General features: G+C 45.0%; 1 protein-coding gene across 1 annotated transcript in view; it reads left to right on the top strand.

The window, feature by feature from the left end:
* Positions 1-27741, top strand: part of MACROD2 (mono-ADP ribosylhydrolase 2) — a 1708848-nt gene that overhangs the window by 1558856 nt on the left and 122251 nt on the right. The window contains exons 13-14 of the mRNA XM_060230846.1: positions 25680-25757; positions 26707-26784. Coding sequence (XP_060086829.1) covers positions 25680-25757; positions 26707-26784 — 156 coding nt within the window. The remainder of the gene's footprint in view (positions 1-25679; positions 25758-26706; positions 26785-27741) is intronic.

Below are 27741 nucleotides of genomic sequence, written 5' to 3'. Positions count from 1 at the left end.
ATGGAACAAGCGCACCCAAATATCAAAACAACCATCTTTCACAGTGGCTTAAGAAGCCCCGTACTCTGGCAGCTGCTCTACCTCATGGCATGCTGAAGCTAGCCCTGTTATGGGGTATGCTTCTTCGTGATACAAAATAATGAAGGTTTAATTTGAATACAGTGCTGGAAGAGCACGCATCTGGTGAACTCGCTTCATCTGCGCTGCAGTGAGTACAGGACGGCTGTGTGTTCAGCGTTAGCATGTGGATATCTGGTGCGCTAAAGTTCTGCATGAAGTTGTAAAGAGTCCAAAATGAGACGCTGGGCAAATGAAAAAAATACACAAGTTAAGATCTTCTTGTTGTTTTTCAGTCGCACGGTCGAGTCCGACTCTTTGCGACCTCATGGACAAAGTCACGCCAGGCCCTCCTGTCTTCCATCATCCTCCAAAGTCTGCTCAGATTCCTGTTTGTTACATCAGTAACGCTGTCCAGCCATCTCCTCTTTTGCCGCCCCCTTCTTCTTTTATCTTCTGTCTTTCCCAGCATCAGGGTCTTCTCCAGGGAGTGCTCCCTTCTCATTTGGTGGCCAGAGTATTTGAGCTTCAGCTTCAGCATCTGACCTTCCAGGGAACAGTCTGGGTTAATTTCCCTTAGGACTGACTGATTGGATCTTCTTTCAGTCCAAGGGACTCTCAAGAGTCTTCTCCAGCACCACATCTCAAAAGCATCTATTCTTCTGCGTTCAGCCTTCCTTATTGTCCAGCTCTCACAGCCATACATTACTACTGGGAATACCATCGCTTTGACTATACGGACTTTTGTTGGCAGGGTGATGTCTCCACTTTTTTTTTATACTGCCCAGGTTCGCCATAGCTGTCCTCCCAAGGAGCAAACGTCTTTAAATTTCATGGCTACAGTCACCATCTGCAGTGATCTTGGATCCCAGAAATGTGAAGTCTGTCACTACTTCCATGTCTTCCTCTTCTATTTGCCAAGGTGTAATGGGGCCAGATGCCATGATCTTAGGTTTTTTTATGTTGAGTTTCAAGCCTACTTTTGTGCTCTCCTCTTTCACCCTCAACAAGAGGTTCTTTAGGTCCACCTCACGTTCTGCCATTAGAGTATTGTCATCTGCATATCTGAGGTTGTTGATGTTTTTCCCGGCAGTCTTAATTCCGACTTCTGCTTCATCCAGGTCAGCATTCTGCATGATGTACTCTGCATATAAATTAAATAAGCAGGCTGACAATATAAATCCTTGTCGAACTTCTTTTCCTATTCTAAACCAATCAGTTGTTCCATATCCCGTTCTGACCTTTGCTTCTTGACCCTTATACAGGTTTCTCAGGAGACATGCGAGGTGGTCTGGCACTCCCATCTCTTTAAGGACTTGCCACAGTTTGTTGTGATCCACACAATCAAAGGCTTTAGCATAGTCAATGAAGCAGAAATAGACGTTTTTCTGATACTCCCGTGCTTTCTCCATAATCCATCGAATGTTGGCAATTTGATCTCTGGTTCCTCTACCTTCTCCGAAACCCAGCTTGAATTTCTGGTAGTTCCTGATCTACATACTGCTGAAGCCTAGCTTGTAGGATCTTTAACATGACCTTGCTGGAATGTGAAATGAGTGCAATGGTGCGATAGTTTGAACATTCCTTCTTACCTTATAGGAATTCCTTCTTACCTTATAGGAACTAGAAGAGCAAACGATGGTATGAAGAAGAGGGGGAAATATGAATATGTAGGATCCTGCGGACGCTATTGGTCTGCATCTCCATTGCAGTAGGGCTGTTCATATCTCACTGATGTCTTTTGACCCAGAAAAGAAAAGCACAAACACTTCAAAATTCACCATGTAAATAACCTATCCATTTAAGTACTGGTGTAACCATTTGTGAGTACTTTGTGAGTATATCTTCACCCCACAAGTAATTAACATGTGGAATTCACTGCCACAAGAAGAAGTGGCGGCTACAAGCATAAGCATTTTCAAGGGAGGATTGGAGAAACATAGAGCAGAGGTCCATCAATCATTATTAATCTTAATCACCATAGATGGAACACTCTGTCCGGGGCAGTGATACTCTCTATTCTTGGTGCTAAATGGGCAACAGTGGGAGGGCTTCTGGAGTTTTGGTCCTGCTGGTGGACCTCCTAATGGCATCTGGGTTTGAGTCGCTGTGTGGCACACAGTGTTGGCCTAGATGAGCCACTGGCCTGATCTTGCATGACTTCTCTTATGTTCTCTTATATTCATGGCTGAAATCAAACCACAGCCCAATGAGTAGAATTTATCTTTGTAAAAAGCGAGAGTGAGACAGAAGGATGCATAATTTCCAGTTACTAAGTGTCCAACAGATGGAGAAAAGAACCTACCCAAGAAAAAGAAGTAAAGATAGCAAAACTGGCTTTAAAAAAAAAGAAAAACCCACACGGAACTTCTTTTGTTTTTGGTAAAGCAGTATTTTTCTGTTAAGCTTAGGAAATCCTAAGCTCAAACTTGAAAGGCCAGATGTCAGATAAACACTTCTGGGCCGTCTTTTAGAAAAGTCTTTTTAATGAACCACTTGGCGTCACAGATGTGCCAGCGGAGATCGACGCCATGCATTTTCAACTACAATCATTATAGATTTTCTGTAGAAAAAAATAAAACCTTTTTGGGTCATAGAGAAAAAAACAAAATTCAGATGCAGAAACGTTTGCATACGTAACGCCGACGGCGTCCTGCCACGAAGCAGCTTCAATCGTTTCTGGTTCAGTTGCCCTCCCCCCCCCTCCCCGCAAGAAACAAACAGATAAGGCAGGAAGGTTTTAGAAACATCGGGCAGAGATGGAAAAACACAAAACACACAAATGCTACTGAAACTGATATAAATACAGAGACCATGCATAAAGTTGCCAGATTTCGTGCCCATGCAATCAAATTGCGTTTTATGGTTCTTACAAGTTAATGTCGAGGTAACAGATTGTAATTTTAACCAGTGTATTCTAATTATTTTTTCTGGAGCTGTATAATTTTTAAGTTTTTTATTATATGTACTATATTTATTAAGCTAGAAGATGTTTTGACCACTGCTGTATTATTTGTCATATCTCATCATTCATACTAATGTCCTATATTTTATTTTCACATTTATTTTTTTAAATATCTTACGTTTCACCTGTTTAGGTCCATCTTGATTTTTTACAATTTTATGTGATTGTTGTTGGCCTGCATTGTGCTGTGTATTTGGTCACGGACCGTAATAAAGCAAACGGAAACTGAAAAACAACTGCTGAGAAAAGGCAGCCATCTTTGTCCCGTCTCGACTTTGCCGGGCGCGCGGATAATTCAGGATGCGGTTACCTATTTAAAAACCCTGGAAGGGAGGGAGAAAATAACAGCAAGTTTCCAATGAAGGTTTCTCCTGTTGAGTTGTTTGGTTTTCAGCAGGGCTTTTCTGGTAGGAAAAAAAAACCCCAGCAGGGAATCGTTTGCATATTAGGCCACACCTCCTGACACCAAACCAGCCAGAGCTGCGTTCCTGTGCGTTCCCGCCCCCCCAAAAGCCCTGGTTCAGCAAGGAGAGAGATGTACTGTTCTTGTGACGGCACATGCCACCAAATGCTTGCACTTCCTCTTAATCCTTCTGCGACCGCCAGAGACAATGGGTAAGTGGGGAAGGGAGGAGAGAGACATGATTTATAAAAATGGTAGCTGCCGGTAATTCAAAGCAGGAGTCTCACCATCTATAATAAATATATACCACGAGTGTCAGCTTTGAGCGAGACTAATAAAGCATTTTAATGCATTTCCCCTCCCACATCGGATAACATAATGGCTCCTCTCTGCTGATTTATTTATCTTCAAAAGATACATCCCTTTTGTTCAGTGGAAGGGGTGACCTTTTGACCTTTGTTTTTTCCCCCCGAAATATCATTTTGATGCTTCTGGAGACAAGGTGTTTGGTGATCTCCCTTCAGCACAGTTCCTCTTCCTGCCATATGGCCTACTTCGGAGGCGGACATCCCAAACGTCAATGATAGCTTTCATTGTGCATTCTGTTCTCAGTGACAAAATCACAGTGGTTTTTAAAATATTTTTAATGTTTTTTAAAAATTTTGGCCACTGTATGACACAGAGTGTTGGACTGGATGGGCCATTGACAGACAGACAGATAGATAGACACACAGACAGACAGACACAGATGGATGGACGGACGAATGGATGGACGGACGGACAGACAGACACATGGATGGATGGATGGACGGACAGACAGGCAGGCAGACAGACAGACACAGATGGATGGACGGATGAATGGACGGACGGACGGATGGATGGATGGATGGATGAATGGACGGACGGACGGACGGACGGATGGATGGATGGATGGATGGATAGACAGAGAGACAGGCAGGCAGACAGACAGACAGATACAGATGGATGGACGGACGAATGGACGGATGGACAGAGACACATGGATGGATGGATGGATGGATGGATGGATGGACGGATGGACAGACAGGCAGGCAGACAGACAGAGATGGATGGATGGATGGATGGATGGATGGATGGATGGACGGACAGACAGACAGACACATGGATGGATAGGTAGATAGATAGAAAGGTAGGTAGGTAGGTAGGTAGATAGGTAGGTAGGTAGGTAGACAGACAGACAGACAGACAGACAGACAGACAGACATATACATAGATGTATATACACATAGAGAGACAGAGAGACTTTCTTTTTTATTATTTCTTGCTTTTTAAAACAGCCCTGTATTCCTGGTGCACACGCTAAAAACTGAATGGATCAGCATGTTGGAGTCCAGTCGTATTGGCATTGTAGTACTCTCTGTTACCTGGGAAGCATTGGGCAAGATTAAGTTCTAATTGAGATGAACTGCTAACTCCAGTCACTTAAATACAATACACTTCCTTGAGCAGAGCGCCACACACAAAAGAGAAGAAACGTATTATACGCCGCATTCCCAGAGGACCTAGGCTTCTGCGAAGACCTGGAAGTATAATAATTGATACTTGGTTTTTAAGATTAACATATGATTTAATTTAGCTGACCTGCAAATGTACAATTACACCTTTTATTAAGCTGTAATGAATTTGAATTAGTACATGATGTAGAAGGCTTACCTAATGTGACAGACACTAGTTTTTATGTTATTCCCCCTCCCCCTCAGGCTGTGATGTTTAAACGGACTGCTAATGGGTTATGGAAATTTCCTTTTCCAGAGCCACATCCTCACTGCAACGCTGCAACGATTCACTGTTGTGAGTTCATTGGTGTTTGAGAGGCAAAAGAATTTGTAGAGACATTAGTTTGTAAAAAAAAAAAATTCCCTTTGCTGTTCTGTTGGTAATTGTTTCATGGCTGCCATTTCCCCCACAATGCCACTGGGCAGCTTTAAAAAAAAGCTAACGGCAGGGGTAGAATTCTAGCAGGAGCTCCTTTGCATAATAGGCCACACCCCCTGATGTAGCCAATCCTCCAAGAGCTTACAAAAAAGAGCCTTATAAGCTCTTGGAGAACTGACTACATCAGGGGTGTGTGGCCTAGTATTCAAAGGAGCTCCTGCTAGAATTCCACCCCTGGCTAACAGAAATCCTCCAGTGATGAAGCAGGGAAAATGGCGGCCACAAGGTGACAGAGGCAATAAAATGGCACCATTGTATGTGGGGTGTATGTGTCGAGTGCCTTCAAGTGGCTTCCAACTTATGACGACTCTATGAACTAACGACCTCCCAGATGTCCTGTTGTTAACGGCCTTGCTCAAGTCTTGCAAAATGGCTTCCTTAATGGAGTCAATCCACCTCATGTCAGGTCTTCTGCTGCTGCCGCCAGCTTTTCCGAGCGTTATTGTCTTTTCCAGTGACTCGTCTTCTCATAATGTAGCCAAAGTGCTCAGTTTCAGTAGCGAGCCTTTACTGCCGTATATAGGGCCAAAGTACTATAACCCTTAGTTTAGTCATTTTACCTTCTTAAGGTTGCCAAGTCCAATTCAAGAAATATCTGGGGACTTTGGGGGCGGAGCTGGGAGACTTTGGGGGTGGGGCCAGGAGCAAGGTTGTGACAAGCATAATTGAACTCCAAAGGGAGTTCTGGCCATCACGTTCAAAGGGACCGCACACCTTTTAAATGCCTCCCCTCCATTAGAAATAATGAAGGATAGGGGCACCTTCTTTGGGGGCTCATAGAATTGGACCCCGTGGTCCAATCCTTTTGAAACGTGGAGGGTGTTTTGAGGAGAGGCACTGGATGCTTTGCTAAAACTTTGGCGCCTTTACTTAAAAAACCAGCCCCTCCCTAGAGCCCCAGATACCTGCAGATCAATTCTCCATCGTACCCTATGGGAATCACTCTCCATAGGGAATAATGGAGTGCTCAGTAAACATTCCCCACGCCGCTTTCCGATGACCCTGAAGCAGGGGGAGGGCCTCCAAACTGGAGGATCCCCTGTCCCCACCTGGGGATTGGCAACCCTATACCTTCTAGGGAGATTTCTGATTTGATTGGATCTAGAACCCACTGGTTTGTCTTTTTAGTGGCCCACAGTGTCCATAAATTCTCCTTCAACACCACATTTCGAAGGAATAAACTTTTTTTCCTGTCAGCTTTCTTCGTTGTCTAGCTTTCACACTCATACATGGTAATGAGGAATACTGTACTATGAATTACCTTGATTGTGGTCATCAGAGACACCTCCTTACATTTAAGAATCTTCTACAGCAGGGGTGGCCAACGGTAGCTCTGCAGATGTTTTTTTTTGCCTACAACTCCCATCAGCCCCAGCCATTGGCCATGCTGGCTGGGGCTGATGGGAGTTGTAGGCAAAAAACATCTGGAGAGCTACCGTTGGCCACCCCTGTTCTGCAGTGGTGTAAAGTTCAAAAATGTGTACCTTTGGACCATGCAAAGTAGAAACTTGGATTGTGATCTCTCAGGAAAGATCGAGGCGGGCAGCCATATCGGTACTATTTTGTGTTTAAAACATTTATTCATTTTATCAGGAAAAGGGGGAACGGGATAAGGAAAAGGATAAAAGGTCATACTGGATCAACTTGTAGTCTGTCTCCTAGGTGCAGTAGAAACACTAAAGAAACAACTATAGAAACCATATGTCCAAGTTTCTATATTCTAGATAAAGTCCAGTTTTCTTGTCATCTGGAGGTCTAGTTTTGTTTAATCCAGTTGTAAAAAGAAGTCCACACCTCATGGCAATCTTTAACCGAGTGTCCTTTGAGTAAAGAAGTCAAATTGTCTTTCTTTAATGTCTTCTTGTTCTGGAACATCTTGCTTCTAACAGGCTTGTGCTAAAAGAATCATGGCAGCAGTAATTATGTGTATTGGTACTTACCATTTTGCATGCGTAACCACAAGCTATATGCAGCACTGCTCATTTCGTCGTCGTCATCTAACAAAGTGTGCATGCACACAAAGGCTTTTTTTGTTGTTCAGTCGCACAGTTGAGTCCGACTCTTTGCCACCCTATGGACGAAGTCACGCCAGGCCCTCCTGTCTTCCGCCATCCTCCGAAGTCTGCTCAAATTCGTGTTAGTTACATCAGTAACGCTGTCCAGCCATCTCCTCTTTTGCTGTCCCCTTCTTCTTTGGCCTTCTGTCTTTCCCAGCATCAGGGTCTTCTCCAGTGAGGGCTCCCTTCTTATTGGGTGGCCAAAGTATTTGAGCTTCAGCTTCAGCAACTGACCTTCCAGGGAAAAGTCAGGGTTGATTTCCCTTAGGACTGATGGATTTGATCTTCTTGCAGTCCAAGGGACTCTCAAGAGTCTTCTCCAGCAACACAGCTCAAAAGCATCCATTCTTCTGCGCTCGGCCTTCCTTATGGTCCAGCTCTCACAGCCATACATTACTACTGGGAATACCATTGCTTTGACTAGATGGACTTTTGTTGGCATGATGATGCTTACATTCTCAATAAAACTTGGTTGCTTTCAAGGTGTTACTGGAATCCAACATCATTCAGAAAAGGTCACAAAAAGGTTTAGGAAAAATTGGACTAGAACTGGGATGTCCTTTAAGGTGGTTGCTCTGAAAAAAACACCTGTTTGCTAGCTGAGGCAGAGCAAAACAGCCTGGATACAACCGGGTCAAACTGAATGACAATTCTGAATAATAATAATCAATAGCCTGATTTTATCAGATCTTGGAAACTGAGCAGGGTCGGGCCTGGTCCGTATTTGGTTGGAGACCATGAAGGATTTCCACGGTTGTGACCTGGAGGTAGGCGAACCACAGGGGTGGAATTCTAGCAGGAGCTCCTTTGCATATTAGGCCACACACCCCTGATGTAGCCAATCCTCCAAGAGCTTACAAGGCTCTTTTTGTAAGCTCTTGCAGGATTGGCTACATCAGGGGTGTGTGGCCTAATATGCAAAGGAGCTCCTGCTAGAATTCCACCCCTGGAAAACCACCTCTGATTGTCTCTTGCCTTGAAAACCCTGCAGCCTCACCGCAAGTCGGCAATTACTCGATGGCCAAAAAACCAACAAGAACAACATAGCTGGTCATCTGCCTTGCCTCAGCGAAACGTGGCCACTTCTTCTGAGTGCGGTGAAGCGGACAGAGTGAAGGGGAGGGACCCTGGGCGACCTGGTTTCGAATGCCGACTTCTGCCATGGAAGCTCGCCGGGTGGTCTTAGGCCCATCACAAACTCTCAGTCCAGCCTACCTCACAGCCTACCTCACAGGGTGGCTGTTGTGAGGGAAAGGAAGCAAGGAAAACGATATCCAGAAAGCTGCTTTGAATCCCAACCGGGGAGCAAAGTGGGTTGGAAACAAAGAAATGTAAATGCATCATGTGCAAAGGAAATGCAAATGCATTGGTGTGCTGTTTATGGCAGAAGAGAGAATTCTTCCTTTTGCCCCAATGTTTTGCCAATCTCCCCTCGTTTCCCTCTCCTCCCCACAATAAAATTGCCGGGGTGCGTCACTGCGTCTTTATCTGCACGCAATGAGAAATGGCAGCTTTCCTGGCTTCTTCCTGGTCTCCAATCTGGCCGATCCAGAACATGGTGATAAAATAACCATTTTCCACACAGCAGCTTTATTATCCATGCCTTAAAAAAAAAAAAAATACCTTGACAGATGCAGTGCTGAAACACAGCAAATTTCTGGTTCCCCCTTTTCCGATAAAGCCTTTCGGTAGGCCAGATCTCTTCATGTTTTATCTTCCCTGGCCGCCTCAGTGTTACGCCAGCTTCCCTTTCTCCCCGTCTCTTCGCTGGGTGACTCGTGTGTCCTCCCGTCCTACAGAACAACCTTAGCGAACATAGAAGCCTTTTCCACCCCAGATGGCGAAGCTATTTAAAACTTTCTCCTGCAACAGACAAAGCCGCCATCGACTCAAACGAGAGTCGCTTGTGTGGCATCTGCTATTCATCTGTCATTCCCCCCCCCCCAAGTTTTACTTACTTGCTTACAGCGGGGACAGCTTGTTTGAAAAGTAATATTCCCCCCCCCCCAGCTGCATTGTGACAGAGCACCGATTGACCTGTACGATAATCTCATCCTGGATCAATGAGCTGTGGAATTCACTGCCAGAGAATGTAGTGATAGCCGGAAGCTTGTGTGCCTTAAATGCCATTGAGTCACTCCCAATCTATGGAGACTCTGTGGATTAAAAAAGTAAAGGTAGTCCCCTCTGCAAGCACCAGTCGTTTCCGACTCTGTGGTGACGCTGCTTTCACGTTTTCATGGCAGACTTTTTACGGGGTGGTTTGCCATTGCCTTCCCCAGTCATCTGCACTCCCCCCCACCCCCCAGCAAGCTGAGTACTCATTTTACGCACCTCGGAAGGATTGAAGGCTGAGCCAACCTGGAGCCGGCTACCTGAACCCAACTTCCGCTGGGATCAAACTCAGGTCATGAGCAGAGCTTAGGACTGCAGTACTGCAGCTTTAACACTCTGTGCCATGGGGCTCTTCAAACTCTGTGGATTAAGGACCTCCAAAAAGCAGGGTTGTCAAATTTGCACTCTGTGGGCCGGATCAGACCCCCGAAGGGCTCCTATCAGGCCCACGAGAGCCAGTTTGGTGTAGTGGTTAAGTGTGCAGACTCTTATTTGGGAGAAGCGGGTTTGATTCCCCACTCCTGCACTTGCAGCTGCTGGAATGGCCTTGGGTCAGTCATAGCTCTGGCAGAGGTTGTCCTTGAAAGGACAGCTGCTGTGAGAGCCCTCTCACAGGGTGTCTGTTGTGGGGGAGGACGATAAAGGAGATTGTGAGCCACTTTGAGACTCTGAGATTCGGAGTGGAGGGCGGGATATAAATCCAATATCTTCTCACTGTTGTTTGCTTCCTTCTCCCTTTCTTGCTTCCATCTGCATCGCAGCTTGCTTTGCCAGGCTCACTCAATCGCACAGGAGCTACAGAGGAAAGTTTCTGTTTTCTCCATTGGCTGACCAGCACATGAAGCAACTTATGTGCAAAAGCTCGCAATGCTCAGCCATTTCATGTTTTCCTCTGGGTCTTAGGCTCAAGGCATGAGCTTTCTGTAATGAATGGCAATAAATCAAAAGTAGGCTTGCAACTTACAGAGACACACTTGAAGAAACACCTGAACAGCTTACTCAAGATTTCCTCAGCACAGACATTATCTCCAGAGCAGGAGGTGCCTGTTATCGGAGACAGTTAAATAAAACGTCGCAAGTTGCTAATCTTTTAAGCATGATTTGTTTTAAGTTTTTAAAAAATCTTTAATTGCATTTGTGTCCTTTGTAAAGTTCTCTGAACTGCTTGACATTACATTTTGTTTTTGTTTTAACAATTTATTAATAACATATGGTTACAATATTTAATTGTCTCTTTTGTATACTAACCCATATGATATTTCAACCCCCCCTCCCTCCAATATTTGACTTCCCTGAAGTTATAAATTTAAATTCAATTATAAAGGTACCGCTAACCAATCAAAGTTCAATATTTTTCTTTTCTCATCAATACTAAAAAAATGTCCAATGTCTTTTTACATTCCACTCTTTCTCCATATATCCTTTAAATTTCTCCCACTCCTTTTTGAATATATCTAAATCATAGTCTCTTAAAGTTTTGGTTAATTTGTCCATCTCACTCCACGATAAAACTTTCACAATCCAATCCCATTTCTCTGGTATTTTTCCCTGTTTCCACAGCTGCGCATACAATGTCCTAGCAGCTGAGAGCAAGTACCAAATTAAAGTCCTGTCTTCCTTTGGAAATTTTTCTAATTGTAATCCAAGCAAAAAAGTCTCTGCAGTTTTCTTAAAGTCATAACCCAAAATTTTGGCGATTTCTTGTTGTATCATCTTCCAAAATTCTTTCGCTTTTTCGCAAGTCGCCCACATGTGAAAGAAAGAACCTTCGTGTTTTCTACATTTCCAACATCTATCCGACATCTTCTTACTCATCCTAGCCAGCTTTTTCGGAGTCATATACCACCTATACATCATTTTAAAACAGTTCTCTTTAATACTCTGACAAGTTGAGATCTTCATCGAGTTCTTCCAAAGGTGCTCCCACGTATCCATTTGATTGACATTACATTTTGTGACACACTTGGCCTGGCCCGACAAGGTCTCATTTATGTCAGATCCAGCCCTCATAACTAAAGAGTTAAACACCCCTGACCAAAAACATCTCATCGTTAACACCCTTGACCCTAGGAGAGCCAGTTTGGTGTAGTGGTTAAGTGTGTGGACTCTTATCTGGGAGAATCGGGTTTGATTCCCCACTCCTCCACTTGCACCTGCTAGCATGGCCTTGGGTCAGCCATAGCTCTGGCAGAGGTTGTCCTTGAAAGGGCAGCTGCTGTGAGAGCCCTCTCCAGCCCCACCCACCTCACAGGGTGTCTGTTGTGGGGGAGGAAGGTAAAGGAGATTGTGAGCCGCTCTGAGACTCTTCGGAGTGGAGGGCGGGATATAAATCCAATATCTTCTTCTTCTTCTTCTTCTTCTTCTTGATAGTGTCTTAAAAGCAGAGGGCTTCCTTGACTGAGTCCATCCAGCTCACGTTGGGTCTTCCTTTTCTCCTGTTGCCTTCAACTTTGCCTAGCAAAACTGGCTTTTCCAGTAACTCGAGTCTGCTCATAATGTGATCAAAATGTGGTGGCTTCAGTTCAGTCACTTTAGCTTCTAGGGAGAGTCCAGGCTTGGTTTGGTCTAGAACGCAGTTATCTGCCTTTCTGGATGTCTACAGGGGGGTCGAACTGATGAAGGCTGGATCTGACATAAATGAGACCACTTTGGACCAAGCCGCGTGTGTCATAAAATGTAATGCCAGGTTGCAGAGATATAAATTTAGCACTTGGCGGTGTTAAAGGTGCTTTCTCTGTATCTGTCCTGTGCGATCCAGGAAACTGGGCAAAGGAAGCTCTGGCTCTTTCCTTCCTTCCCCAGGGGACCAGGAGGGGGAGGAGCCTCAGTCAATAGAAAAAAAGAGAGGCTTAGCTTAGTAGCTCTGCTGTGCGATTGAGAGGGCCTGGCAAAGCAAGCTATGGCGGGGCTGAGAGCTCTTACAGCAGCTGCCCTTTCAAGGACCACTCCTACAAGAGTTATGGCTGACCCAAGGCCATTCCAGCAGCTGCAAGTGGAGGAGTGGGGAATTAAACCCGGTTCTCCCAGATAAGAGAGCTCTGGCTGACCCAAGGCCATTCCAGCAGGTACAAGTGGAGGAGTGGGGAATCAAACCCGGTTCTCCCAGATAACAGAGCTCTGGCTGACCCAAGGCCATTCCAGCAGCTGCAAGTGGAGGAGTGGGGAATCAAACCTGGTTCTCCCAGATAAGAGTCCGCGCACTTAACCACTACACCAAATTGGCTCAAAACAGCCATTTTCTGCTGTTGGTCGTCTAGAGATCAATTGTTAACACTGGGGGATCTCTAGGTGCCACCAGCAGGCAAAGTTATGTGAGGGGTTTGTGTGAAAAGCCATGTGGAGAAGAAACTCATGCTACCTGTTACGTACGTGGACCAAAGTGTAGACTGTTACGAGTGTCCCTGCCAGTATCATTGGAGCCAGAAGGACTGTGCTTGGGGACTTGGGAACAATGGGCAGCAGGATCCCAATCCCCGCTGCCCTGCTCCAATCACGAGCCGCTGCCGGTTTGAATGATCCAATCACGTGCTTGCGTGGGAACCCAGGGCTGTATATCATTTGCCCCGTTGGCCCAGTTCTTCAGTCTTTTGTGAGTGCAGTCTTCTACCATGCTGATTAGCACTACCACCTCGCCTCTTCAGTGCATTCGAACTCACTGTATTATACTACCTAAACAGCAACTGCAGCCCAGCACGAGAGACCAAGCCTACTTTGTGGAAACGTGAGGCACCGTTCAGGCAGACTCGACGAATTCTTCCTCGAGCCGGAAACAAACACCTAGCAGCAGCATTTTCTTCCGCTGCAAGTTCTGCGTGGCTTCATTGGAAACTGCGTATGTCAGTTTTATCTCTCTTGATTCTCCAGCTCTCTCCCATCCCTCCAAACTCCTTGTAAAGAATTTTTATTATTATTATTTAACCGGGAGGTGGGGGGAGGTGTTTCCCCACCCTTCCATTCATTAGGAATGAAGTGCACTGCCTTATTATAGGTTTATTGTAAGTACTTTCAGGGGTCCCTTATTTAATTTAAATCAAGTCAGTGAATAGGGTCTAAAAATGGAACAATTGCAGAGCGTTTTCATTCTGATCTTCCTGGTGTGGTATATCTGCTTTATCCTTTTTTTTCAGTGTAAGAATTCTTTAATTATCTTCCTTTCAACCAAATATGACCCTGAAAGATATCGGTTCAGCATTGCTAGTTAGTTGCCACAATAATACATGTCTTCTCATTTTTTTAAAAAAAGAATATATTTTTTTTAATCCGCCTGCCATCTTCAAGTTTCTACAGCGGCTTTTTTTTTTCTTTGCTCAGATTGGCCTGGAGTATTACTTCTCTATATCCTGATCCATTATCCACTTTAATAGACACAGATAGGAAAGACGGGGCCGCTCTATCATCGAACTCTTTACACAAATGTTATATACCCTGCTCGTTTCCCAAGTCTGATTTACCCTGATCATATAAACTTTAGTTTGGATAAATCTAATCCATCACGGAGATGGATTAAAATGAAACCGTGATGGATATAAACATAACATTTTAAAGTCAAAACTCCTACACTGTCTCCCTAAATTCTCATAAATTGCTATTTTATAGAACTTCATTTCGCCATGCATTTCCCTCCCTCGGTTTACGAGGCAAAAGAATACCGCAATCATGCATCAGCTTCTGCGCGCCCCATTACCTATAATTTTGGAGGCTTGGATGATTTTTTTCCCCTCTTTTTTTAATGCAGAAATATTCCAGTCATTTTTCACAGGCCTTTTCTTGCTTACAGACGAAATGTGATGGAATCCCTTCTGTTCATGGTAGACAGCTAGTGCACTCTTTAGCTAAACTGCAGTGACTCGTCCCTGTCTGTGCAAGACCAAGTGCGTTGTGCAGTGGTGGTGAAAAGTAGGGGTGGGCACAAACCGGCTCAGGAGCCAAAATCTGGGCAGAACTTGGGCCAATTCAGAGCTCAGGAACCGATGTTCAGGGAAGACATGTTCCCCGATCATTTACTGAGCTTTTGGCCAGTTCTGCTGTTCGATGCCAACTGTTTAACCCTTCTGACCTCCTTGCCTGTCTCATCTCCTTTGGGATGTCAACAGGGCCTGTGATGTCATAGAGAGCTTGCGTTGCCAGGGAGTGTCATTGGCTGTCTCTACTGGGAGTAGGGTTGCCAATCCCCAGGTGGGGGCAGGGGATCCCCCGGTTTGGAGGCCCTCCCCCCGCTTCAGGGTCATCAGAAAGCGGGGGGAGGGGAGGGAAATGTCTGCTGGGAACTCTGTTGTTCCCTGTGGAGATTTATTCCCATAGAAAATCATGGAGAATTGATCTGCGGGTATCTGGGGCTCTGGGGGGGCTGTGTTTTGAGGTAGAGGCACCAAATTTTCAGTACAGCAACTAGTGCCTCTCCCCAAAATATCCCCCAAGTTTCAAAACGATTGGACCAGGGGGTCCAATTCTATGAGCCCCAAAAGAAGGTGCCCCTATCCATTATTTCCTATGGAAGGAAGGCATTGAAAAGGTGCCATCCCTTAAAATGTGATGGCCAGAACTCCCTTTGGAGTTCAATGATGCTTGTCACAGCCTTGATCTTGGCTCCACCCCAATGTCTCCTGGCTCCACCCCCAAAGTCTCCTGGCTCCACCCCCAAAGTCTCCTGGCTCCACCCCCAAAGTCCCCAGATATTTCTTGAATTGGACTTGGCAACCCTAACCGGGAGGGGGGTCCTTCTTATTCTGACCTCCTTGCCTGCCTCATCTCCTTTGGATGTCGACTGGACCTCTGATGTCATAGAGAGCTTGCGTTGCCAGGGAGTGTCATTGGCTGTCTCTACTGGGAGGGGGGTCCTTCTTATTGTGACCTCCTTGCCTGCCTCGTCTCCTTTGGATGTCGACTGGACCTCTGATGTCATAGAGAGCTTGCGTTGCCAGGGAGTGTCATTGGCTCTCTCTACTGGGAGGAGACAGGGGATTCCTTTTCCCTTCTGACCTTCTTGCCTGCCTCATCTCCTTTGGGATGTCGACGGGACCTCTGATGTCATAGAGAGCTTGTGTTGCCAGGGAGTGTAAATTAGCTTTAGTTGTCCTGGATTTTGAAAAAGCACTGCATAGCTCAGGGGCCACTTTGGCCTGGACAACTCAGGCTAACTCAGTCTCGTCCAATCTTGAAAGCTAAACAGGGTCAACCCTGGTTTGTACTTGGATGGGAGACCACCAAGCAAATCCGGGGTTGCTTCACTGAGGCAGGAAATGGCCAACCATCTCTGAACCACTCTTGCCTTGAAACTCTGCCAGGTCACCTTAAGTCAGCTGAGACTTGACAGCACTTTCTGTGGCCCAGGGGTGGAATTCTAGCAGGAGCGCCTTTGCATATTAGGCCACACACCCCTGATGTAGCCAATCCTCCTAGAGCTTACAAAGCTCTTTTTTGTAAACTCTTGGAGGATTGGCTACATCAGGGGATGTGGCCTATTATGCAACGGAGCTCCTGCTAGAATTCTACCCAGGTTTACAGGGCTCTTCGTACAGGGCCTACTGGAAGCTCTTGGAGGATTGGCTACATCAGGGGGTGTGGCCTATTATGCAAAGGAGCTCCTACTAGAATTCCACGCCTGCTATGGCCCAATTTGTTTCTAGATGCTCGCAATCCAGAAAAAGACTCTTCAGGAGCCTCTAATAAAGCCATGTGCCATACAAGTCAATCCTAAACTGAGTTGCGCCCTTTATAGCCCAATGAAATTGATAGGTTTAGAAGGATTTCACTCTATTTGGAATTGCACTGATTTGCTTAGAAGTATTCTCTAGGCTAAAGCTGTAGTTTCACTCACCGCATGTGTTATTTTTACATTTGATTTCCTTTTTTCCAGCCTGTATGCAATGAGTTTGGACCTCACATCTGTTACAAGAACACCTTTTCTCCCTGATCTTTTGACAGTAGTCACACGTTTTCCATTAAATGGATTTCCTTGGTGAATGTGGGTGGGGGTTTCCTCTCTCTCTCTTGGCTTCCTCTCTTTTATTCCTTAATCTTAAAAGTAAATCTGTCCATAGTCTTTAAGGCTTGAATATGTGATTTAATATTTGCATTTGAGGGGGGGTGGAATCTCCAATATGGTCTTGACCTTAACGATTTTGAAAGTCAAAATCTGCATACCAGTGTAATACCTGATCTTTGCAGCTTAAATAATATTATCCCTCACAAGATGCTTTCTTTTAAGCAGTGGCACGCATCCCAAAATAAAAACCAAGGAAATTCTCATCTCTTCCCAAGGTTTGAACTCTGTTATCAGAGCCAGTGTGGTGTAGTAGTTAAGAGCGATGGACTCTAATCTTGAGAATTGAGTTTGATACCCCACTCCTCCACATGCAGCCAGCTGGGAGACCACAGTTATTGCAGAGCTGTTCTCTCAAGAGCTCTTCTCTCAGCCCCACCTGCCTCACAGGAGGTAATCTCTCTAAACTGTGGAGTCTTGTGAGCAAAAAAATTCTACTTCATGAGCTACTGGCATTAAAGTTGTGAGCTCCTGCATCAATTGGTGTGTTCTGGGGCCATTTTTTCCTGAGCTAAGATAAAAATGTGTGAACTGGAGGCTAAAAATCTGTGAGCTAGCTCACACTAACTCAGTTTAGAGGGAACACGGGGGGGGCAACCACACGATCCAGTGGGCACCATACCTTCCCCAGGTGTGGACAGGAAGAATTTTAGCATCGCAAGCTGGACTGAGAAAATCTACTATCGCTCTTAGGAAACCTGGAAACAATAATGCATCTGGAACATGTGGAATTCACTGCCATAGGAGGTGGCGGCGGCTACAAGAATAGCCAACTTTAAGAGGGGATTGGATAAAAATATGGAACAGAGGTCCATCAGTGGCTATTAGCCACAGTTTATATATATATATATATATGTGTGTGTGTGTGTGTGTGTGTATACACACACACACACACATATATTGGCCACTGTGTGACACAGTGTTGGACTGGATGGGCCATTGGCCTGATCCAACATGGCTTCTCTTATGTCCTTATCTACCCCATTTGCTGCTTTAATAATCAGGGGTGGAATTCTAGTTGTAGATTAATTTGCTCTGGGGCCTGAACTAAGACATAAATGTGTGAGCCGGAGGCTAAAAAACTGTGAGCTAGCTCACACTGACTCAGCTTAGAGGGAACACTGCTCACAGGGTGTCTGTTGTGGGGAGAGGAAGGGAAAGGAGATTGTAAGCTGCTCTGAGAATCAGAATGAAGGATGGAGTATAAATCCAACTTTTCCTCTTCTTCTTCTTAAGAACATAAGAGAAGCCATGTTGGATCAGGCCAATGGCCCATCCAGTCCAACACTCTGTGTCACACAGTGGCCAATATATGTGTGTGTGTGAATGTGTGTCTGTATACACACACACACACACACACACAAATGTACTGTGGCTTCTTCTACTGCTGCTACTGCTACTACTACTACTGGGCTTTTTATGTAGCAGGAGCTCCTTTGCCTCTTAGGCCACACACCCCTGATGTAGCCAATCCTCCTGAAGCTGACAGTAGGCCCTGTACAAAGAGCCCTGAAAGCTCTTGGAGGATTGGCTACATCAGGGGTGTGTGGCCTAAGTTGCAAAGGAGTTCCTGCTACCAAAGAAGCCCTGCTGATTCCAGGGATTCCCAAGTTGGGTGCCACAGTGCTCACCAACACCTTTCCTGGCGTCCACAAGGGTTTTGAGAAATTGAGCAAGGCCACGTGGGGTGTTTTCCCAGCTAGGCTTCCGATTGGCCGCTGGAGATTTGGTTGACTCTGCAGATTTTATAATCTGCTGCTTTGGTCCATTCATGGGTCTCGAGATCCGAGCCGTGTTCTAGGTGTCCATATTGGCACATATCCTCCTGCTCCACTGTGGAGGGCAGCGACCTCAGCAGAGTTTGTCCTCCAAAGCATCCAATCGTTTCCAGGGAAACTAATCTCTGTAGCCTGGAGTTGGGCTGTAATTCCAGGTCCTACCTGGAGGCTGGCATCCATATGTTGCATTGCCCCATCTGTACTAGAAGAACAGATTGGCGATGTTCCTTGCTCAGTCCTCCAAGACTACAAACACCACAGAGCAAGCTAGATAGCTAGGTTGGTATCAGTCTCCTTCCTGTCTACTGTCACTCTACATCTCTGATTGGTAGAATGTAAACTCACAGAACTTCCTTCCTCTCTGTTCTCCTCCTCTTCCTTCTTTCCTGCATGCATCAGGAAGAATAGCATGGTGTCTCTCCTCCTGAGCTGAACTAAGCAGATGGCCTACTGCAATCCGAAGCCATCCAGTTAGCTAGAACAGTTTAGACACGCTTTCTCTCCACTACAGTTATGTTTTCTTTTAAATCCACCAGTATTGGTTTCTTAACTTAAAGTAAAGGCTCTCTGTGCAGTTTGTGAGAGTGTGTGGTCACTACTAGGCTAGGCCACGCTGCTGCGCTGCAGCTCAGAAGGATAACTCTGCTAAGTGAAGGTGAGGATGGCTGCCTGACCAGTCCATCCATCCTACCTAAACCAGATCCAACAGTCCATTCCTTCCAACATGGAGGAACCTGTTCAGTTGAGAGAAAGGCCCTTAGGCTAGAACAGGGGTTCCCAACGTTTTGTGCACCAGGGACCGGTTTTGTGGAGGACAATTATTCCAGGGACTGGGGGGGGGTGTGTGGTTCGGGATGATACAATTGTGCACTTTATTTAGTTTGGTGAGGTGGTGAAGTGTGTGTACTCTTATCTGGGAGAACCAGGCTTGATTCCCCACTCCTCCACTTGTACCTGCTGGAATGGCCTTGGGGCGGCCATAGCTCTCGCAGAGTTGTCCTTGAAAGGGCAGTTTCTGTGAGACTCTCTCAGCTCCACCTACCTCATAGGGTGTCTGTTGTGGGGGAGGAAGGGAAAGGAGATTGTGAGCCGCTCTGAGACTGAAATTTGGAGTGGAGGGCAGGATGTAAATCTAATGTATTATTTTTATTAATTATTATTATTGTTATTATTACTACTACTACTACTCGCCCGGTTGCTAACAGGCCATGGACTGGGGGTTGAGGACTAGCTGGAAGGTAGCTAGAAACTTAGGGTTCCCATCTGGATTGAAAAATTGCTAAGGATTTGGGGCAAGGTTTGGGGAGGGTGGGGTTTTGCAGAGGGGAGAAACCTCAGAGGGATATTATTTGTTTGTTTGTTTGTTTTATTCCATTTCTATCCTGCCCTTCTTGCGAACAGGCTCAGGGCAAGTGACAACACTGGATTAAAACAATAAATCAAACAGTAAAATTTGGGTTGTTTTTGTAGCAGAAACTCCTTTGCATATTAGGCCACACATGACACCCCCGATGTAGCCAATCCTCCAAGAGCTTACGGGGCTCTTCTTACAGGGCCTACTGCAAGCTCCATGAGGATTGGCTACATCAGGGGTGTGTGGCCTAATATGCAAAGGAGTTCTTGCTAAAATTCCACCCCTGTAGCCAATCCCCCAAGAGCTTTTAGGGCTCTTCGTACAGGGCCTACTGGAAGCTCCCGGAGGATTGGCTACATCAGGGGTATGTGGCCTAATAGGCAAAGGAGTTCCTGCTACAAAAAAAGCCCTGTGTAAAACTGTCACCATGCCAAGGCTATAAAGTCCATCCTAGGGTTCCCAGATTTTCTGTGGGCACCAGTTGAGATGTAAAATTTCTAGAAATTTTGAAGCTTGGTAAAAAATCCAGTTTTTTTTCCAGTTTTTTTGGCGGGGGGGCGGAAATGTTTGGAAAAACTGAAAAAATAACAGCTACATTTAGGGTTGCCAATCTCCAGGTGGGGGCAGGGGATCCCCCGGTTTGGAGGCCCTCCCCCTGCTTCAGGGTCGTCAGAAAGCGGGGGGAAGGGAGGAAAATGTCTGCTGGGAACTCTATTATTCCCTAGGGAGATTTATTCCCATAGAAAATAATGGAGAATTGATTTGCGGGTATCTTGGGCTCTGGGGGGGCTGTGTTTTGAGATAGAGGCTCCAGATTTTCAGTATAGCATCTAGTGCCTCTCCCCAAAATACCCCCCCAAGTTTCAAAAAGATTGGACCAGGGGGTCCAATTCTATGAGCCCCAAAAGAAGATGCCCCTATCCTACATTATTTCCTATGGAAGGAAGGCATCAAAAAGGTGTGCCGTCCCTTTAAATGTGATGGCCAGAACTCCCTTTGGAGTTCAATTATGCTTGTCACAGCCTTGGTCTTGGCTCCACCCGTAATGTCTCCTGGCTCCGCCCCCAAAGTCCCCAGATATTTGTTGAATTGGACTTGGCAACCCTAGCTACATTAGCACTTATTTTTTTTCTTTTCCAGATTGGAAGTCATTGTGTCATTTTAGGCACAAAAAATATGATTATGGACAATTTTTCCTTGGCTTGAAATTATCACAACTAGGATATTAAAAATATAGTGTATCCAAACAATTACTACAAACAGGGTTTACTTTTTAAATAATATTTTGTAACAAATGGAGCAACAATCTCCTGTTTACTAGTTTATGTGGAACGGACAAAAAAACCTCCGCAGAACAATTTTTAAAAATCCAGAAGTAACAATTATTCATATTTCCTCTCCACAGTATTAAATAAAAAATAAAAAAACTCATTCTCATAAAAAGAATTGAATAGGTGGGAAGTATATAATAATAATAATAATAATAATAATAATAATAATAATAATAATAATAATAATAATAATAATAATAATAATAATAATAATAGATTTTATTTGTATCCCGCCCTCCCCGCCTAGGCGGCTCAGGGCGGCTAACAACATTTTATACATTTACATGGATAGATAAAAACTTTAAATTTAACAATTAAAATTAAACATATAAAAACCAGTTAATAGAATTAAATACATGATTTAAATTAAATGTATCTGGCAGCAGTAAAAATATTCTGGCGCTGGTTCTGCCAGTTTAAATAGTTCCATATTAATATATTAATATAGCAACTCAGCAGTCGATATCAATGTAAGCTTGTCTGAAAAGAACGGTCTTGCAGGCCCTGCGGAACTGGTCAAGGTTCCGCAGGGCCCGCACTTCCTCCGGGAGCTGGTTCCAGAGTGCCGGAGCCGTATAGAAGGGAGTGTGGGACTAAGTTTCAGTGAATGGGCATAACCTAGGACTTGCTTGTCCTCAGTGCACAGAAATCAGAATAATCTGATACCACGCGTATTTTTTAGAAATGATTTGGAAAATATTTGAACACCTTTTCTTAAAATATTTTAGTCATCCTGTTAAAATAGAACGTTCCAGAATCAATTTCTTTTCTTTTCTTTTTTTCAATTTTTCGGAAAAACAAAACAAAACAAAAAAGGCTTCAGGAAAAAAACCTGGGGTTTTTTTCTGAATTTTTCCGGGTTTTTTTCTGGGCCTTCACATCTCTAGGCACCAGCAAGGGATGGGAGTGTAGAGTTGTCAGCTCCAAATTGGGAAATTCCTGGAGATTTGGGGGCGGAGCCTGGGGAGGACAGGAGTCTCAATGGGCTACAGTGTCATCAGAGGATCTCCGGTTGCCCTCGACCGGGGGTCGTTTTGTCGAAAAATAGGGGGTGGAGCTCATCCAGGGGTTGTTATGCAGCTGCACCTACTATTCAATGGACAGGGAGGAGGAACTCTCAGAAGGAGGAGGAGGAACTCTCAGAAAGGTTCAGGAGCTGTGCTCCTCCTGTGAGCTCCGACTGAATCTGAGGCCTGTCCCCAACAATATTCGTACATGCTTAATTTGTGAACCAGAGGCAAAACAAAGTGGCAGCCCAGTGCACGAACAGAGTAGAATTTTTGCAGTGTATCAGAATATTGGGGGGGGGGGGGTTGTATTGACATACTCAAATAAGGAATATTGGCTGTTTATCTTATTACATATACTAACCCATCTTCCACTATATTTTAATGTAACAAAGCAGCAGAAAATTTGCACCTTTAAGACCATCTAAGGTTTATTCAGAATGTAAGTTTTTCTATGCTCCTAATGGACAAAATGGAATGGCAAGCCATCTTTAAATATAGAGAAATGGTACATAGAGTCATGGGAATGTTTTTAGCAGATTAAAAGAATCACAAATTGGGGTCTGTGTTTGTTTGTTTGGTATTGTTAACTGGGCTGTAACGGCAGTGGAGGGTGATAAAAAGCAGACATGTCATAGGTGTGAAGTGCCATAAATCTGGGTGTCATTCTGGCTTCTTAGTTGTGGGTTTATGTCACGGGCTGGGGCCAGGCCAGGCGAAGTCCAGGGGCAGTCCAAGGTCTGTAGCTGGGTAGCAAGGAGGGTCCAAAGCGCCAAAACCAAATCACCGTCCAGGTATCGCAGGTCAGAGGTTCAGAAGCCGAAGTCAGGGGGTCCAGAAGTCAACGCCAGAGTCAGGGGGTCCAGAAGCCGGAGTCAGAAGCCGAAGTGGATGCCAGAACGTCAGGTAAGTGACTAGTTGCTTCCACAAAGCCTCCTCCCAAAGCCCACAGCTATATAGCCCTCTGCTGTCTGTTGCCCATTTGGGCTAATTGCTGACTCAGAGGGCGGCCAGGATCCTGCTGAGACTCAAGCACCCTCACTCCTAGAAGGGCCAGAATCCTTTTAAAACTCAGGGCTCAGGGAGCATCTTGCTCGTGAGCGTGCCGCCCTCCTCCGATCCCTGAGGTCCTGACGAAGGCGGTCACGCACACAAGCCACCCGAGAGGGCGAGGCAGGGAGGCTTGACTCTTCTCCAGCAGGAGGCAGGAGCACTGGTGCAGGTGGCAGGGGCACAGTTTCTTCCACAGGCTCGGCTTCTTCCGCAGGGTCCCCAGCACCCATGACAGTTTAAATGGAGGGCATAGTATCTCAAGAGGTTATAACATCATATAGTTTGCCATTAGAATACATTAAAATATAACGGAAGAAGTGGTTAGTATATGTGATAATATTTTAATGTATTCCTTTTTCTCTAATGGCAAACTATAATGATGTTATAACCCCTTGAGAAACTATGCCTTCTATTTAAACCCAGAACTAGCAAAGCCAGAATGATACCCAGATTTATGGCACTTCACACCTAAGACATCCATCTGCTTTTGATCACCCTCCTCTGTTGTTTCAGCCCAGTTCAACACTAACTAACAAACACAGACCCCAATGTGTGATTCTTTTAATCTGCTAAAAACATTCCCATGACTCTACATACCAACACATTGCCCACGTTTTCTATATTAAGGACTGCTTGCCGTTCCATTTTTGTCTGATGAAGTCTGCTTAGAGCGCACAAAAGCGTACATGCTGAATGAAACCTAGTTGGTCTTAAAGGTTCAACTTGTCTACTGCTTTGTTCTATTGCTTCAGACCAACACGGCTGCCCACTTAGAGCGGAAAAACAACGGTGCAATAATTCCAACGATACAGCAATATATGCCAAAAAACTCGTCTATTTGTCTCAATAAACATATATCATGAACGACTTCGCGAAAGGTCCAGCGATAATTATCGATACCCGATAATTAGTATAAATGTCCAAATAATAGAAGGACCCCAAAAAGGGGGGGGGGAGCGCATTTTGACAGAGCGCATGGTTTTATAGAACTCCAAAGTAGCTTTGTGTGAACGTGTGCTTAACTTGATCTGTTTCTTTATAGGTTTCTTTCTACTTTATAGGTTTCTTTCTACTGTTTCTTTCTTCTTGTAGCACGCTGTAATCGGGATGGTTTAGAATGTTTTAATGGCCTTTTTGGCCCTTTCTGTTTCTGTGATTTAATTCCAAAATGGCACTCTCTCAGACTATTATTTTGATGGTATTAGCAAAAAAAAAAGGGGGGGGGCATTTCACATTCAAACTAAGATTTAATAGAATGCAATGGATTAGTTTGAGAAGCTTTAACATAGATAATTTGAAAAAAAATGCGCATACGTACAGTTCCACTTCAAAAGTTGACTTTATAAACGTATTGCAATCTCCATCAAAGAAGCTGTGTAGGTAATTAAATATTTGCCTGGGAATTATTTGCCGTTAATTAAAATCGCCAACTTTGATGCATACCTGCTTTGCAGATTATTAAATCTGGATCAGATGTTAACTACCCAGGTTTCTCATGCATCCCGCAAAGATGGTTTTTGGCAGGCTTAGGTGGCCGAAGCTGACGCTGCATTCCTTGGCCAACTGCCCACGATTAAGCCAAATTCTATAAAACTCAAGTTTATGGAAGATTTATGTGAAGATTATGTGAAGATTTAGTAGGGCTATGGACATTAGTGAAGATTCCTAGCGAAGAATCTATACTAATTTCATTGTCTGTGATGTTTAACTCCAGTTCTTACAGATTAGAATGGATATATAATTTGATAGCTGATTACCATTTGGAGACAAAATTGAATTAATACGCATGCCACTCAAACCTTGGTACTCTCGCGCCCTTGCATTTATTTTGTGAAAGCCAAGATGGCGGAGTATTGGACTAGGACGGGGTGGCCAAACTGTGGTTTAGAAGCCACGTGTGGCTCCTTCATAAGAACATAAGAGAAGCCATGTTGGATCAGGCCAACGGCCCATCAAGTCCAACACTCTGTGTCACACAGTGGCAAAAAATTTTATATATACACATACACTGTGGCTAATAGCCACTGATGGACCTGTGCTCCATATTTTTATCTAAACCCTTCTTGAAGGTGGCTATACTTGTGGCCGCCACCACCTCCTGTGGCAGTGAATTCCACATGTTAATCACCCTTTGGGTGAAGAAGTACTTCCTTTTATCCGTTTTAACCTGTCTGCTCAGCAATTTCATCGAATGCCCACGAGTTCTTGTATTGTGAGAAAGGGAGAAAAGTACCTCTTTCTCTACTTTCTCCATCCCATCCCATCCCATTCACACGTATTATGTGGCTCTCAAAGCCTCCCGCCATCATGTCAGCCAGCTTGGAGAAGGCACTTGTCTCCTTAAATCACTTCTCTAAGCCAAGCCAGCTGGCAGCTTGGAGAATGCATTTAAAGTTGCTTTCTTCTCACCTCTCCCTTCTCCCTTCCCTCATCTGTTTTCCTCCCTCCCTCCCAACCCTACTCCTGTTGGAGTTTGTCTATCGAGTGTGTCCAGTAGAAAATCCACAGAGAATCATTTCCCGGTTTGTATTTCTCTTTGTTAGATTCACCCAAACATTCCAAAGCGACACAAGAACCCCACCCGCTTCCTCACGCCGTCTGCGAACAAGACCAACCTGTTGGTATGTTTTCTGTAGTTCCCGGGGCTATAAAAACCTTGGGTTCCCGGGGCTATAAAAACCCACTTTCCCCTTGCGTGGTCTGAGGGAAATGACCGCAACTTTCAATCGATAGCTATTGCGAATGATTCAGATTGAGGGCCATAATCTCTGATGTAAGCAAAAAAAGAATCAGACTTTCCAGTTATAACAATATTGATCCAAGGTTGTCAAGTAAACCACACAAAGGCTGGTCGCAGTTTATAGATTTGTTCTTTAATAGAGTCCGGGTGTCAGTTATAAGGGCGGGCTAACAAGGAATTCCTTGATGGAGAATTTTAGATTGTCCAACCGAAGGTTGAGGTTGGGGCACGAACGTCACATGAACACGGGGCTTAGAGCCTTGGTCCATCAAAGTCAGTGTTGTCTGCTCAGACCAGCAGCGGCTCTCCGGGGTTTCTGGCTGAGGTCTTTCACATTACCTCCTACCTGATCTTTTTAAACTGAAGATGCCAGGGATTGAACCTGGGACCTTCTGCATGCCAAGCAGAGTCTCTGCCACTGACCCACAGCCCCTCCCTTTGGTGTGCTCAAACTTCTGAAGGATCGCAGAAAAATCTGCTGTTCTATACGTCTTCTAATAACTGGCTGGGCATTCCTTGTAGCAGGAGCTCCTTTGCATATTAAGCCACACACTCCTGATGTAGCCAGTCCTCCCAAGAGCTTACAGGGCTCTTGGTACAGAGCCTACTGTAAGCTCCAGGAGGATTGGCTACGTCAGGGTGTGTGTGGCCTAATATGCAAAGGAGCTCCTGCTACAAAAAAAGGTCCTGATAACTGGTGTGTTTGTGTGTGCCTGTGTGTGTTTCAGATGTGTAATTCCATTTTGATTTTTTTTTAAAAAAAAAACACCCTATTTTCACGCTCACATGAGCATCACACTGATGTGGTTTTCAAATCTTTGATTGATTAGGAGGAATCCCAGATGATTCCACGGAGGAAGAGATGAACACCCAGACGGATTCTCAAGTCTCCTGCATGGATACAGAAGGTTTGTGCCTCTGCTTCACGAACGTGAGCAGGAAAGAGAAGGAAAAAAGGGATTCCATTGCCTGGCTTGTTATTAAACATGGCCTTTCAGCAGGGCTTTTTTTTTTGTAGCAGGAACTCCTTTGCATATTTGGCCACACCCCCTGATGTAGCCAATCCTCCAAGAGCTTTCAGCGCTCTTAGTACAGGGCCTACTGTAAGCTCCAGGAGGACTGGCTACATCAGGGGTGTGTGGCCTAATATACCAAGGAGCGCCTGCTAAAATTCCACCTCTGTAGCCAATCCTCCAAGAGCTTAGAGGGCTCTTTGAACAGGGCCTACCGTAAGCTCCAGGAGGATTGGCTACATTGGGGTGTGTGGCCTAATATGCAGAGGAGCTCCTGCTAGAAAAAGAACCCTGGCTACATCAGAGGGGTATGGCATAATATGCAAAGGAGTTCCTGCTACAAAAAAGAAAGCCCTTCCTTTTAGCATTCATGAAATTGTTTAGTCTATGTAGAGAGTGAGATTTACGAGCAAGCTCCTGTTTTGGAGTGCATTATTGGAGCGCACTATTCGAGCGGACCGCACTGTGTTTTAGTATTATGTAATGCTGCATATTCTTTTTATGGATTTTATTTGACGTATTCTGTATACACAGGTTATATGCTGCCCTGAGTCACAATTGTGGGAAATGGAGTGGGCAGAATTATTGTTGTTGTTGATGATGATGTCCTTACGTTCTGGTTCCAAAACAGGAAGTAATTACATCATTCCAGATGAGGAATTCCAGAGAGAGGAAGGAAGGAAGGAAGGAAGGAAGGAAGGAAGGAAGGAAGGAAGGAAGGAAGGAAGGAAGGAAGGAAGGAAGGAAGGAAGGAAGGGAGGGAAGGAAGGAAGGAAGGGGAGGGAGAGAGGGAGGGAGGTTGGGAGGGAGGGAAGGAAGGAAGGAAGGTGGGAGGCAGGAAGGAATAGCACT

This window comes from Heteronotia binoei, chromosome 1 (genome assembly GCF_032191835.1).
Source record: "Heteronotia binoei isolate CCM8104 ecotype False Entrance Well chromosome 1, APGP_CSIRO_Hbin_v1, whole genome shotgun sequence".
NCBI classification, from domain to species: Eukaryota; Metazoa; Chordata; class Lepidosauria; order Squamata; family Gekkonidae; genus Heteronotia; species Heteronotia binoei.
Note: the sequence above shows the minus strand (reverse complement) of the source record. Positions and strands in the feature narration are given on the sequence as shown.